The sequence below is a fragment of the Schistocerca cancellata genome, chromosome 1 (assembly GCF_023864275.1).
Source record: "Schistocerca cancellata isolate TAMUIC-IGC-003103 chromosome 1, iqSchCanc2.1, whole genome shotgun sequence".
Lineage (NCBI taxonomy): Eukaryota > Metazoa > Arthropoda > Insecta > Orthoptera > Acrididae > Schistocerca > Schistocerca cancellata.
In genome coordinates this window covers 512,028,888-512,044,160 of record NC_064626.1, presented here as the reverse complement: position 1 = coordinate 512,044,160, position 15,273 = coordinate 512,028,888, and the positions used below count along the sequence as shown (strand labels likewise).

Here is a 15,273-nt window from a genome sequence, read left to right as displayed (position 1 = left end):
TGCGGGACCGTAGCCCAGCTTCATGGAGACGGTTGCGAATGGTCCTCGCCGATACCCCAGGAGCAACAGTGTCCCTAATTTGCTGGGAAGTGGCGGTGCGGTCCCCTACGGCACTGCGTAGGATCCTACGGTCTTGGCGTGCATCCGTGCGTCGCTGCGGTCCGGTCCCAGGTCGACGGGCACGTGCACCTTCCGCCGACCACTGGCGACAACATCGATGTACTGTGGAGACCTCACGCCCCACGTGTTGAGCAATTCGGCGGTACGTCCACCCGGCCTCCCGCATGCCCACTATACGCCCTCGCTCAAAGTCCGTCAACTGCACATACGGTTCACGTCCACGCTGTCGCGGCATGCTACCAGTGTTAAAGACTGCGATGGAGCTCCGTATGCCACGGCAAACTGGCTGACACTGACGGCGGCGGTGCACAAATGCTGCGCAGCTAGCGCCATTCGACGACCAACACCGCGGTTCCTGGTGTGTCCGCTGTGCCGTGCGTGTGATCATTGCTTGTACAGCCCTCTCGCAGTGTCCGGAGCAAGTATGGTGGGTCTGACACACCGGTGTCAATGTGTTCTTTTTTCCATTTCCAGGAGTGTACATAGGAAGTGCAGGGAAGTTAAGACGAAGTGGCTGCATAAAAAATGTGAGGAAATCAAAAAAGAAATGATTGTTGGAAGGACTGACTCAGAATATAGGAAGTTACAACAATGTTCAGCAAAATTAAAAGCAAAGGAGGTAACATTAAGAGTGCAATGGCAATTCCACTGTTAAATGCAGAGGAGAGAGCAGCTAAGTGTAAGGAGTACATTGACGGCCTCTGTGAGGTGGAAGATTTATCTGACATGATAGAAGAAGAAACAGGAGTCAATTTAGAAGAGCATTAGAATCGGAATTTAAGAGAGCTTTGGAGGGCTTAAGATCAAATAAGGCAGAAGGGATAGATAATATTTCATCAGAATTTCTAACATCATTGGGCGAAGTGGCAACAAATTGACTATTCAAGTTGGCATGTAGGAGATCCTAGTCTGGCAACAGACCATCTGACTTTCGAAAAAATATCATTCACACGATTACATGCGGGAGCTAACCAGTGCAAGAATTATCACACAATCAGCTTAACAGCTCATGCAGCCAAGTTGCTGACAATAATAACATATAGAAGAGTGGAAAACAAAATTGAGGATGTGTTAGACGACAATCAGTTTGGCTTTAGGACATTTAATGGCATGAGAGAGGCAATTCTGGTGTTGCGGTTGATTACGAAAGCAAGACTAAAGAACACTCAAGACACTTTCATAGCCTCTGTCGACCTGAAAAAGTGTTCAACAATGTAAAATGGTGCAAGATGTTCGAAATTCTGAGAAAAGTAGAGTTAAGCTAGAGGAAGAGATGGATAATATACAATACGTGTAACAGCCAAGAGGGAATAGTAAGAGTGGATGACCAACAACAACATGCTCGGATTAAAATGGGTGCAAGACAGGGATGTAGTCTTTCACCACTACTGTTCAATCTGTACATCAAAGAAGCTATGAGGGATATAAAAGAAAAATTCAGGAATGGAATTAAAATTCAAAATGAAAGGATACCAATGATATGATTTGCTGATGACATTGCTATCCTGAGTGAAAGTGAAGAAGAATGATGTTCTGAATGTCTAATCTGTACAGAATATTGATTGAGAGTGAATCAAAGAAAGATGGAAGTAATGAGAAGTAGCAGAAACGGGAACAGCGAGAAATTAACATCAGGACTGATGGTCATGAAGCAGATGAAGTTAAAAAATTCTACTACCTAGGCATCAAAATAAGCAATGATGGACGGAGCAAGGAGGACTTCAAAAGCAGACTTGCACTGGCAGAAAGGGCATTTCTGGCCAAGAGAAGTCTACTTACTAGTATCAAACATAGGCCTTAACTTGTGGAATAAATTTCTGAGGATGTACGTTGGGAGCACAGCATTATATGGCAGTAAAACATGGACTGTGGGAAAACCAGAACAGAAGAGAATCCAAGCATTTGAGATGTGGTGCTACAGATGAATGTTGAAAATTAGGTGGACTGATAAGATAAGGAATGAGGAGGTTCTGTGCAGAATTGGAGAGGAAAGGAATGTGTGGAAAACACAGACAAGGAGAAAGGACAGGATGATAGGACTTCTGTTAAGACACCAATGAATGACTTTAATGGTACTAGAGAGAGCTGTATAGGGAAAAACTGTTGAGGAAGACAGAGACTGGAATACATCCAGCAAATAAATGAGGATGTAGGTTGCCAGTGCTACTCTGAGGGGGGGGGGGGGGGTGATCAAAGTTTATTTCTGCTCCCAATTACCTCTTACCATCTGATTTCTGTATCTCAGTCTCACCATGATATAATGCACTGACTTCTTCTCATGTCTCTGGTTGGTCCTTTCCCAAGTATACCTCTTCTTGAGACTACTGAACAGTATATTTGGATTTAATAGCTGAAATTTATTGCCAACCTCAAGGAATCTTTTTCCTCTCTCACTCCTAATACTGAGTCTGTATTCTCCGTTAACTCTTTCTTCTATTCCTTTCCCTGCTATAATACCCCAATTACCTATGGTTATTAGATTTGTACTTCCCTTTAGATATTCTGTTACCCATGACTTACTATAATATACTCTTGTTATCTTTTTGTCTTCTGCTTGTGACATGGCATATATACCAGATCCACTGCTGTTGGTTTCCTGTCACTTCTGACAAGGATAGTCCTATCATTGAAATGTTCACAGTAATTCAGTCTTTGGCCTATCTTTCTACTTTCAACAAACATGCACCATTTTCTGCCGCTATTGATATTATCCTGTGTTCATGAGTGTAAATATCTTTATCTTCTTCCCACTTCTTCACTGACTCCTACTATATCTAGATTGAACCTTGGAATTTCTCTTTTAAGGTTTTCTCCTCCCTACCACATTCAGACTTCTAATATTCCCTGCTCCAATTCACAGAATATTATTATGTACCTGGTTTTATCTCCTTTTTTCCCACATGGTCAGTTCCCCTAGACAAGCACCTCCCAGAACTTGATGGGTCTTTAATGCAATGGTTTCCATTGCCTTCTGCATTTTCATTCCACTGACTGCTGATTCTTCTACTTTCTGGGGCATTTCCACCCCATGGGCCCTGAACCTCTACATGCTCCTTTGGCCCCATTGACTGGGTCTTGGCAGAATGATTGGGAAGAAATAAGTTTTCCATGTAGTGTTTGTCCATGGTAAGCTTCTTCCCAAATTTTCTCTGAATAATGTGACTGGGTGAGCATTTGCAGTTCTGTGGAATTGTACAACTCCCTCCTTAGTTAAACCTGATTAGTGGAGATGCTTTATTGCTTCTAACCAACCACCATTGTCAGATAAACCATTTATTACGGACACACATCTATTTCATGAATACCAATTGGATTCAGAAATAAATTATCAGTTGCTGTTGTGTTATGTTCTTCTGATGTTGCTGGGAATGGTACTATTGTGAACAAACCAAAGATGGACATAGTTATTTCTATACAATTTTGATCAGTAGTATCAATGATGAAATCAATATTGAAATCTCCAAATAAATGACTTCCCAATTATTTGCACAAAGTGTTATTAGTACTGTTTGTCTCTAATTGCTTAATCAAGCTTACAAATTTCCTGTTGGTGTCCTGTACACTTTTGGAGCCACATTTTTACATGTTTTCAGGTCTACTGCAGATATATAGCACCAAAAGAACTGTTCAACGCAGCACTCCCTTAAGACTATGGCTTGGGACTTTGATCCATGCCAAAAGAGTAGTTGGCAGCCCTGGCACAGATTTGCAAACCCTTGAATATTGAGCTCGTGAAGATAAGTAGTTAATTTTATAATAACTCTCAATTAAGTTAATATTACACCGTAAGGAAGCTAATTACAGTCTATTTCGTATTACCTGTTGAAAGTTTCACTAGTTTCAAAGTATTTCTTGAATAAAAACAAAAACATAGCCTGAGAGCTGGTTTTTGCATACTTTAGATGTAGCTTTACTTACAAATTTAAGACATTTGCATAAGTATTAAGTGAAGAATTTAGATTGTTTCCATTACACATACATTTAGTAGTGCCATATCTATTCACTTAATTAAAGGTTTTAATTTCTATCTTTTTATTTCGTTTAAAAATACATAAACTACATACTGAGCATATGCGATCTCAGGCCTAATTTTTTGGGTATACAAATCATGATTTTCAACGGTTAGTTTAAGTGCATTATATTATTATATTAGTAGTACATATGTATATTAGTGTTCCACATAACTGTGGTGACTCTTGTGATCTGTAGTTAATAGAATATTACTGCTATTGCATAGATAAATTTTGTGAAAATATTGTAAACAACCAGAGAGGCACGCTGTTGAAATATAGTGTGAGAATGACATGAATATCCAGCTGGATTCCCGAATATCCAAGATATCAACAGATCACCGGGAAAGCATGAAGAATTACATAAGAGTGAGAAGTGTTTGGCTGCTATAGGATAGTTAGTTCTGGGATTCTGTGCAGCTGTTGTTACAGATGGTTACATTGAAAAGGGGGAGGGGGGTATGTAGTGACATGGGAATTGGGGAAGTAACTGGGTCTCTTCCATGGTATTGCATAGTATGTTCAAGGGATAGCAAGATAGCTGAATTGGAAGGGAAGATTAGAGCCCTGAAGGTTGAACTGGATAGTGCTACAGAGGAACTGAAGATGTTAAGGGGGAAGAAGGGTAAAGGCAGTGAAATGGTAGCAAGCAACAGGGGCCACAGAAATAGAACAGTATTTGACAGTTTCATCAATGGCACAAACAACAGATTTGCCTTGCTACCTCAGTCAACGAAGGAAGAAGCTCAAGTAGATGTAAGTGTAGTCAGCACTCAACAGACTTTCACTACGAAACCAACTTTTTCAAAAAAAGTAGAAAGTAGGAGGAAAGTTATGTTGTTAGATAGTAGCCATGGAAGAGGTGTGGGCCAGATCTTGCAGGAAAAATTAGGTGACAGCTACCAGGTCACAAATATTTTCTAGCCCAGTGCATGCCTTAGCCAAGTGATAAGAGGATGTAGGAGCATTTTGCAATGGTTTTACAAAGCAGGATCATGCTGTGGTAGTAAGTGAAGTGGGAAACAGTACTTATAGGGACCAGGGCTACAATGTCGAGTGTGACCTGGTAAAAATAGTGTCTGCGGTGAACCATACAAATATTGGCTTGATTCCTGCTTTCATGCATTATTATTAGCCCCAATTGAACAGCTCTGTTAGGAGGGTCAATATGGAGCTAGATCAGCTGCTTTGGGTGGCTGCTTTGTAAGGCATAGGTTCGGTTCCTGTTGATAGTATTGGTTGGTGGGACATCACAAGACATGGCCTGCATTTCAATAGGAAAGAGAAGGGTAAATTGGCTGGGATGATAGCAAAATATTTAAGGGGAGGTACTGGTACTCATGGGAGTACCTCTTTTTTAGGCTAAGATCAGTGTCCAATCACCCAACATTGATTGAAATTAAGCTTAATGAGAAGCTCAGACAGACAGGTACTAGAGGATTAAAATATCATAATATTCTCATAACAGAATAATGAAAAATAAAGTTAGTATGTCACAAGATTCTCATCAGAATATGGGGCATTAAAAAACAAAGTAGATTAGCTTCTTGTTTGTTTAGGAGATTTAGAAGCTGAGGTTGGAACAGATTTACTACGGCTGTCTGAAAATCAAATAGTCACAAGTATGGCAATGGTAAATGTAGGTGGATAAAAGTTTTCAGCACTTGTAAGTAGAGAAACAATGGAGAGAGGAGGAGTTGCCTTATAAGTTAACATCTGTCATAGTGTGAAAAATTTGGAAACTAAAAAAAATTGTGTAGAGCAACATATAGAAACATGTGCTTCTGAGCTTACACTAAATAATGGTACTTTGATAATTGTAGCCATTTTTAGGTGCCCATTGGGAAATTTTCTGCTATTTTTGAAAAAACTGGGTTTCTTTGTTGTGCTGTCTGTCAGACAGAGGGAAGCAAATTTTTGTTTGTGGGGATTTCAATGTAGATTTTCTGAAAGAGTCCAATAGAAAGCTTGACCTTGAAGTATTACTTGGTTCTCTCAATTTGACATCAGTTATTGATTTTCGTACTCAGGTGATAGATGAAAGCAGCACACTGATAGATAATGTGTTTATAGAGCAAGATAAATTTCCTCAAACAAAAACTTTTCCTTTTACGAATGGTCTGTCTGATCATGATGCCCAGCTAGTTACAAAATTAAAACAATTTGGAATATTGTTTCTATCAAACTCAATGAAAAGTTCGTTAACAAGAAGTCAGAAATAGAAAACATTTTTAATAATCATTTTTAAGTGTTGTAGAGAAAACAGGATCCAGCTTTTCATTATAAAATGCAAGGCAGTATGAGGCAATACCTATGCAAATTTGATAAAATTGAAATTCAAACCATCTGTATCCGGGCACCCTCAAAAACATATGTCTTTCATATTAGGTGCATTGTGATGCCACCTACTGCCAGGTACTACACATCAGGAACCTCAGTAGTCATTAGACATCGTGAGAGAGCAGAATGGGGCATTTGGTGGAACTCAAGGGCTTCGAACTGGTCAGGTGGTTGGGTGTCATTTGTGTCATATGTCTGTATGCGAGATTTCCACACTTCTAAACATCCCTAGGTCACTGTTTCCAATGTGATATTGAAGTGGAAACATGAAGGGACACATACAGCACAAAACTCTACAGACCAATCTTATCTGTTGACTGACAGAGACCGCTGACAGTTGAAGAGGGTCATAATGTGTAATAGGTAGACATCTATCCAGACCATAACACAGGAATTCGAAACTGCATCAGGATCCACAGTTAGGTGGGAGGTGAGAAAACTTGGATTGCCTCATAAGCCACACATTATGCCGGTAAATGTCAAACAGCGCCTCACTTGGTGTGAGGAGCATAAACATTGGACAATTGAACAGTGGAAAAACATTGTGTGGAGTGACGAATCATGATACATAATGTGGCAATCCAACTGCAGGATGTGGGTACAGCAAACATCTGCCAGCGGGTGTAGTGCCAACAGTAAAATTCAGAGACAATGGTGTTATGGTGTAGTTGTGTTTTTCGTGGAGGGGGCTTGCTGCACATACAACCAAGAAATTCGTGCAGCAACAAAAGGTAAATTGGCCAGTCTTCCACTTTTTCTCCATTTTTCGCATATTTTTTCTGTTCCATTTCAATATTATTTTATGCTCAATCATAAAAAGTTCCACGTTGAAAAAATCTGCTATCAATGTTCATAAGGTGCTGCCACATAGAATTTTGGAACTAGATTGAAGATGAAGCAGTTTGGTAATATTTCACTATCAACAAATGTAATACCACTCCTATAACTATTTATGGCATAGACCTAACTATCGGCGTAGGTTACCTGCCTCTAAATCACATGTGCTGTTAATTAATGTTTCTAACCATACACCTATCTGAAGCCACAAGGTGTGTAAATTGCCATTAAGATAACCTAGGCCAATATGTAACAAAAGTGACAGGAATAACACACAAAATAAAGGAAAAGCAACCTCTCACCAATAGTAGACTGATATGGAGCACATAGAAACATGCAACAGAAAACTATTTACACTCGCTTTTGAGCTTTTGCTCTCTCTCTAGTGGAAGCACATACATTCACACACACAGAAACCACAAAGACACATGCCCATGACCACGGTAATTCTGACTGTTGATTATTGACAGCAGTTGCCCGGGCAGTTGGGGATTGGGAGAGAGGGACGGACACATGAAGGAAGGAGAGGGTAGTGGGATAATGTGATGCAGGTCTTTCCACAGATGACCCACCAGCTGCACGAGGAGTTCAGAGGGTACAGCATATAAAGGGAAGGGAGAGGGAGAGAGCTGGCTAAGGAAAGGGAGGGGTGGAAAGGAGAGGAATATGGAGATGCGGAGGGAAACAGGGAGAGAGGAAAGAAAGACATAGGCATAGAAAAGGGGGTGAGAGAGGGAGGAGGAGGGAGTGGGGAGAGAAAGAAAGAGAGATATCACTTGTTCTGGATGGTGGAAGGAATGTTGTGGACAGAAGACAGGAGGCAGTGGGAAACTGGTTAGTGGACGTTTACGTGAGGGGGACTGCGAGAGCACAGGATATGTTGCAGAGACAATCCCGTTCCGTACAGTTCAGAGAAGCTAGTGCTGCAAGGGAGTATCCAAATGGCTTGCAAGGTGAAGCAGCTGTTGAAGACATTTGCATTGTGGTCTATAGCGTATTCAGCAACTGGGTGGTCAAGCCTGCAGTTTGTCACAGTTTGGCAGAGGCTATTCACGTTAAGTAGACAGTTGGTTAATTGTCATGCCCATATAAAATCCTGCACATTATTTTCAGTGTGGATGATATGCAACATGGCTGCTTTCACAAGTGACCTCGCCTTTTGTAATACAGGAAATATCTATGAATGGACTGTGGTAGGATGGGTGTATGAGACAATTCTTGCACCTGGCTCAACCACAAGGGAATAACCCAAGAGGAAAATGACTGGAATAGTGACGGACAAGGATATTCTATAGATAACATGGACGGCAGAACCCAACTTTGGGTGATGTGGGTAGGATATTCCTCATCTCAGGGTGCAACGAGAGGTGGTCGAGCCCTTGGTGGCATTTCAAGGCCAAGGTGATACTGGGTGAGTAGAGGAGTGCTGGTTGGTGGCTGATTAACAGGCTTATAGGAGCCAGAGGAGATGGCATGAGAGATCTGTTTATGGCTGAACTGGATGGGATACCGTCTGTTAACAAAAGCTCTGGTAAAGTTATCAATATATTTCGACAACTCATGCTTTCTAGTGCAGCTATGGCATCCACAGGTGGCGAAGCTGTAATGAAGAGACTTTTTGAAATGGAACCGGTGATTGCTGTCAAAGTGGAGGTGCTATTGGTAACTGGTCTGCTTGATATAAACAGACTATTTATGGAGCCATCTGAGGTGGAGATTGATGTCTAGAAAGGTGGCTCATTGAGCCGAGAGGACCATCCGATGAAGTGGATTTGGGAGTAAATGTTGAGTTATGGAGGAAAGCACAAAGGTTGTCCTTGCCATGACACCACAGCATGAAAATGTCATCAATGAATCTGAACCAGACAAGGTGATTTAGGTGTTGACTGGATAGGACAGATTCTTCTATATGGCCCATATATAAGCTGGTATAGGATGATGCCATGCAAGTAGTCATGGAAGTACCATGGATTTGTTTATAGATAAGTCATTCGAACGTGAAATAATTATGGATCAGGGTTATGAAAGAGGTGGTAGGTTTGGTATCAGGCAAGCAAGGGAGATGTTGGTGTATAAGGCCATCAAATATACAGTGAACAACAAGACTTCTGGTGTAATGGGACAGGAACTGTGGAAAGGCAGTGGAGGAAGTGAGTGGTGTCTTGAATGTAGGATGGGAGGTTAAGGACAAGAGTTTGGAAGTGTTTATCAACAAAAGCAGAGATTTGTACTGTGGGTGCACTGTACCCCGCCACAACAGGATGACCAGAAGGAAGACCTATGGGGCTGAGTTTGTGGAATAGGTAAAAGGTACGAGTGCAGGGGGAGGTTGCTGATGAGAGGATAGAGATTGATTCAGAAATGACCTAAGTTGTTGAGGAGCCACTGGAGGTCCTGTTAAACTTTGGGGATGGGATCATGGTTGTAAGATTTGCTTCCAGAGGTATCAGAAAATTGTCAGAGACCATCAGTCCCATAGTCACCATGGTTCATGACCTGTGTGGTAGAGCCTTCATGTGCAGGAAGGATGATAAGGTCTGGTTTAGTTTGCAGGTTATGCATAGCTGTTGGTTCCATAAGAATGATGATGGATTCACTGGGGAGGGATTTAGGAAAGGAAGGCGAGACCAGGTTAGAAGTGAAAGATCTCTGAAAGGTTACCAAAGGAGGACTGGTAGAAGGGAAGGAGGATCATGGTTGGAGGGAGGTTGGAACTGTTTTAAACAAGGTTCTGTGTGGGTTTGGTTGGCTGTTGTTGGTGGAGTGTGTGGCAAAGTAATGATTCTACTGTAAAGAACAAGTAAAGGAAAGAATGTCGTTTACAAGTCCGGCATGGGTGAACTTAGTTTTAGGGTTAACATGAGGCCTTTAGAAAGAAGGTTGACAATGGTGACAGGATTTTTTTTTATGAGCAAAAGGCATTTATCGGGAACATCATATTTGTTAATTGTTCCAAACACATATAACATTTCCTATCATTTCTATTGTTACTCATACTACAGTTTGCACACACTTATCATCATGCATTTTGGTGCTAACTATTGCACTTGGTGCAAACTCAGATTACCGGGAAAATAATAAACTCATCAAAGTTCCCTGTATAGAAATGTAGATACTAAACTTCACTTGTGAAACAGCGCCTCTACTGTTTCAGAACATGCCAATGTACACGAGTGGTGTTACTCACTTCAGACCTGGCTAAAAGCCTTTACCAGTATCAGCCACTGTTCACATTTAGCTCATAACTGCAACTGCCCTGGTGGTGCCAAAACTTGCTACCTCCTATCTGTGGGTAGGAAGTGCTCACAAGAATGTTAACCTATGCAACTGGGATAATGGTATATTTTGATAGCTACATATCATCCTATCAATATCACTGCCCTTACACAATGTAATGTATTTTACCACTTAACATAGTGATGTAGGATGGATGTTACATTGTCTGGTATCACAGTTTTAATACTATCATTAAGCTGTTATAAATCACTAAGATACCTGATGATGACCTGAAGGAAGAAATTGGTTGAAAATAAAACAGAATTTAGTAGTAGCTCTTCTTGACTGACATGATTTTTTAAAAATTATAATGTATGTTTTTTAATTTGTGGATTCAAACTATGTCTTGCACAGGACTTAATACCTAAAATAAATTATGCTGAATAATGCAATAATATAAGCTGTCAGATATAACAAACAAAAAACCAGCCTCCATCATAGTTTTTTTTCAATCAAGCAAAACACATTTTCAGTAATGGTATGCTACAGTAGCTTTTAATAACAACAAAAATAAAGGTGTAAGTGCACATCAATTATCTTGCAAGACAGATTTTATGACTTAACAACTGAAACGGCCAAATCAATTCAGTACATGCTGTTCAACATTAGTATTTTCATTGATGACGTGAGTGATGTCATGCTTTCTCAAAGCATAAGATATATTAAAAGATTTTTACATGCAAACTTACCTTTTACTTCCTCCATGCATGATGATTCTGGTTCAATACATAACTCTGAAATTGGGAGAACTGTATCCTCTCCCATAGTTCTCGAACAGTCTTCCGCGACACACCGAAAATAGTGGTCAAATAAGAATTTAACTTCATTGTTATACCGCTCGATTACCTGAAACACATTGTTACTTATACAAGAAAGTTCCTGCGAACTATAAATAAAGTAAGAAATATAAAGTACATCAGTAAGATATCTGATGATGGACTGAAGTTTTATTTCAGGCAAATAACTAAGATTGTGAAGCCAGAAACATAATGAAGTAGAACATTTGTACAATTACAACTGCATACTGAAATAAGGACAGGAGCACCACACAAATGAATGAGATTTCAAATTTCTGTAATATCTGCCCTACATCACATTCCTTTCTTTTCAAGTAGATATCCATTTCAAATACTGCAGCTAATATACTTAAGTAAATGTCGTTACTGTCACCATCCATGAAATCCTCAATCACATATTTAAAACACAGTTTCAAACTTACTAGCAAACATAAGCTGCTGCCCCTCAACATATGACAATTATGAAATTCAATGGACCTGGTGCATGTTTCTAGCATGTCATTTGAATATACCAACACAAGTTCTGAGATGCCAGTACTCTTCATTTTGCAATAAATTACAAATAGATAGAATATATTACTAGATAATGCCCAATCAATTTTACTTGCAGATGATTCATTTATATTAATTTAAGACCAGGAGTCAGAAAACAACCATGTCTGCAACATCAGTACAATAAATCATCTAGAAACATGGTTTCAGCTCAACTGGTTAACATCTACAGCTACATCCACATCTATGTGATTACTCTGCTACTCACAATTAAGTGCCTGGCAGAGGGTTCAATGAACCACCTTCAGGCTGTCTCTCTACCGTTCCACTCTTCAAATGCGCGCAGGAAGAACGAACACTTAAATTTTTCTGTGTGAGTCCTGATTTCTCTTATTTTATGGCGAAAAACGCCTTTGTTTTAATGATTGCCACTTCAATTCACAGATCATGTCTGTGGCACTATCTCCCCTATTTTGCGATAATACAAAACGAGCCGCCCTTCTTTGAACTTTTTCAGTATCATCCGTCAGTTCCACATGATGCGAATCCCACACCGCACAGCAATACTCCAGAATAGTGTAAGCAGTCTTTTTAGTCGATCTGTTGCACCTTCTAAGTGTTCTGCCAATGAATCGCAGTCTTTGGTTTGCTCTACCCACAACATTCTTTGGTTTGCTCTACCCACAACATTATCTATGTGATTGTTCCAACTTATGTTATTTGTAATTGTAATTCCTAAGTATTTAGTTCAATTTACAGCCTTCAGATTTGTGTGACTTATCACGTAATCGAAATTTAGCAGATTTCTTTTAGTAATCATGTGAATAACTTCACACTTTTCTTTATTAAGGGTCAATTGCCACTTTTTGCACCACACAGATATCTTATCTAAATCATTTTGCAATTCATTTCGGTTTTGTGATGACTGTACAAGACATTAAATGACAGCATCATCTGCAAATAATCTAAGAGTGCTACTCAGATTGTCTCCTATGTTGTTAGCATAGATCAGGAACAATAGAGGGCCTGTAACACTTTCTTGGGGAATGCCGGATATTACTTCTGTTTTATGTGACGACTTTCCGTCTATTCCTATTAACTCTGACCTTTCTGACAGGAAATCATGAATCCAGTCGCACAACTAAGGCAACATTCCATAGGCACACAGTTTGGTTAGAAGATACTTGTGAGGAACAGTGTCAAAAGCCTTCTGAAAATCTAAGAATATGGAGTCAATTTGGGATCCCCTGTCGATAGCACTCTTACTTCATGAGTATAAAGAGCTAGTGTGTTCTGCAAGAATGACATTTTCTAAATCCATGCTGACTATGTGTCAGTAAATAGTTTTCCTTGTGGTACTTCATAATGTTAGAATATAGTATATGTTCCAAAACCCTACTGCAAATAAACGTTAGTGATGTGGGCTTGTAATTCAGTGGATTGATCCTATTTCCCTGTTTGGGTATTGGTGTGACTTGAGCAAATTTCCAGTCTTTAGGTACGGAACTTTCTCTGAGCGAGCGGTTGTATATAATTGCTAAAAATGGAGCTATTGCATCAGTGTACTCTGAAAGTAACCTGACTGGAATACAATCTGGACCAGAAGCCTTGCCTTTATTAAGCGATTTAAGCTGCTTTGCTACACTGAGGATATCTACTTCTATGTTTCTCATCTTCACAATTGTTCTTGATTGGAAATCGGGAATATTTATTTCATCTTGTTTGGCAAAGGAGTTTTGGAAAACCGTGTTTAATAACTCTGCTTTGGTAGCACTGTCATCAGTGACTTCACCGTTGTTACTGCGCAGTGAAGGTATTGATTGTGTCTTGCCACTGGTGTGCTTTATATATGACCAGACTCTCTTTTGGTTTTCTGCTAGATTCTGAGACAGAGTTTCATTGTGGAAATTATTCCAAGCATCTCACATTGAAGCACGTGCTATATTTTTAAGCAAAACTTTGCCAATCTTCGGCATTTTGCATTCTTTTAAATTTGGCATGCTTTTTTCATTGCTTCTGCAACAGCTATCTGACCTGTTTTGTGTACCATGGGGGATGAGTACCATCACTTATTAGTTTATGTGGTATATTATATCTCCCAACTGACATCAATACTATCTCTTTGAAATCATTCCACATCTTTTCTATGCTAACGTGATCACATCAGAAGGATTAGAGACTTTCTCTTAAAAAGGTGTGAACAGCATTTTTATCAGTTTTTTTTAAATAGATGCACTTTGTGTTTCTTTTTGATGGTTGTGGGTGTTAGGGTATTCAGCCTAGCAGCAACTGCCTTGTGGTCTCTAATCGCTGTATTTGTCATGATACTCCCTATTTGTCCAGGATTATTTGTTGCTAAGAGGTCAAGTATGCTTTCGCAACCATTTACACTTTGAGTAGGCTCATGAACTAATTGTTCAAAATAATTTTCTGAGAAAGCATTCAGTACAATTGTGGATGACGTTTTATGCCTGCCGCCGGCTTTAAATGTATAATTTTTCCAGCATATTGAGGGTAGATTGCAGTCGCCACCGACTATAATTGTATTAGTGGGGTACCTATTTGAAATGAGACTCAAGTTTTCTTCGAACTGTTCAGCAACTATATCTTCTGAGTCGGGGGGTCGGTAAAATGACCCGATTAACAGTTTTGTCCGATTGTCGAGTATAACCTCTACCCATACTATTTCGCAGGAACTATCTAATTCAATTTCACTACAAGGCAAATTACTTCTGACAGCAATAAATACTCCACCACCAACCGTATTTAATCTATCCTTTCTGAAAACTGTTAGATCATTTGAAAAAATTTCAGCTGAACTTATTTCCAGCTTTAGCCAGCTTTTGTACCTATAACTATTTGAGCTTCAATGTTTTGAATTAGGGCTTGGAGCTCTGGTTCTATCCCAACACAGCTATGACAATTTACAGCTACAATACCAATTGTTTCTACAACTATCTTACTGTGTTTTACCTGCCCCGTTTTAGACAGACCACCTGTTCTGTGGTTTCCTGGGACCCATTAACCCTGGACATTCCAGAAAACTAAATGATACATTCAGAACAAAACAGCCAAAATTCCTCAGTCAAATTCCTGGAATGAAATCTAGATGTATTGTAATAAACAAGTTGAGTATCTAGAAAGCAAATTATGTAGCTTTGCATTTGAAATGCAAATATTAGCTACTGCCATTCACATGGACACCAAGAATTTATTTATTTAAACATTTTTTGAAGCTCATTCAACATACTGCACATACTGAAACTGCCGAAAAGAAAGATCACGAACGGGTGTCTTGCACATCCAAGGGAATCATGTTGCTTGTTATTTAAAACCTGCAATTATTAACAGTTCCCTCCATATACATAGGAATGTACAACTTGAAGAATTATGTGAAAGTA

General features: G+C 39.7%; 1 protein-coding gene across 2 annotated transcripts in view; it reads right to left on the bottom strand.

Moving 5' to 3' along the window:
* The window catches only part of LOC126178284 (probable ATP-dependent RNA helicase DDX60), a 267,391-nt gene that overhangs the window by 37,409 nt on the left and 214,709 nt on the right, over positions 1-15,273 (bottom strand). For both annotated transcript variants that reach the window (XM_049924519.1, XM_049924520.1), the window contains exon 6: positions 11,273-11,429. In XM_049924519.1, the coding sequence (XP_049780476.1) occupies positions 11,273-11,429 (157 nt within the window). The remainder of the gene's footprint in view (positions 1-11,272; positions 11,430-15,273) is intronic.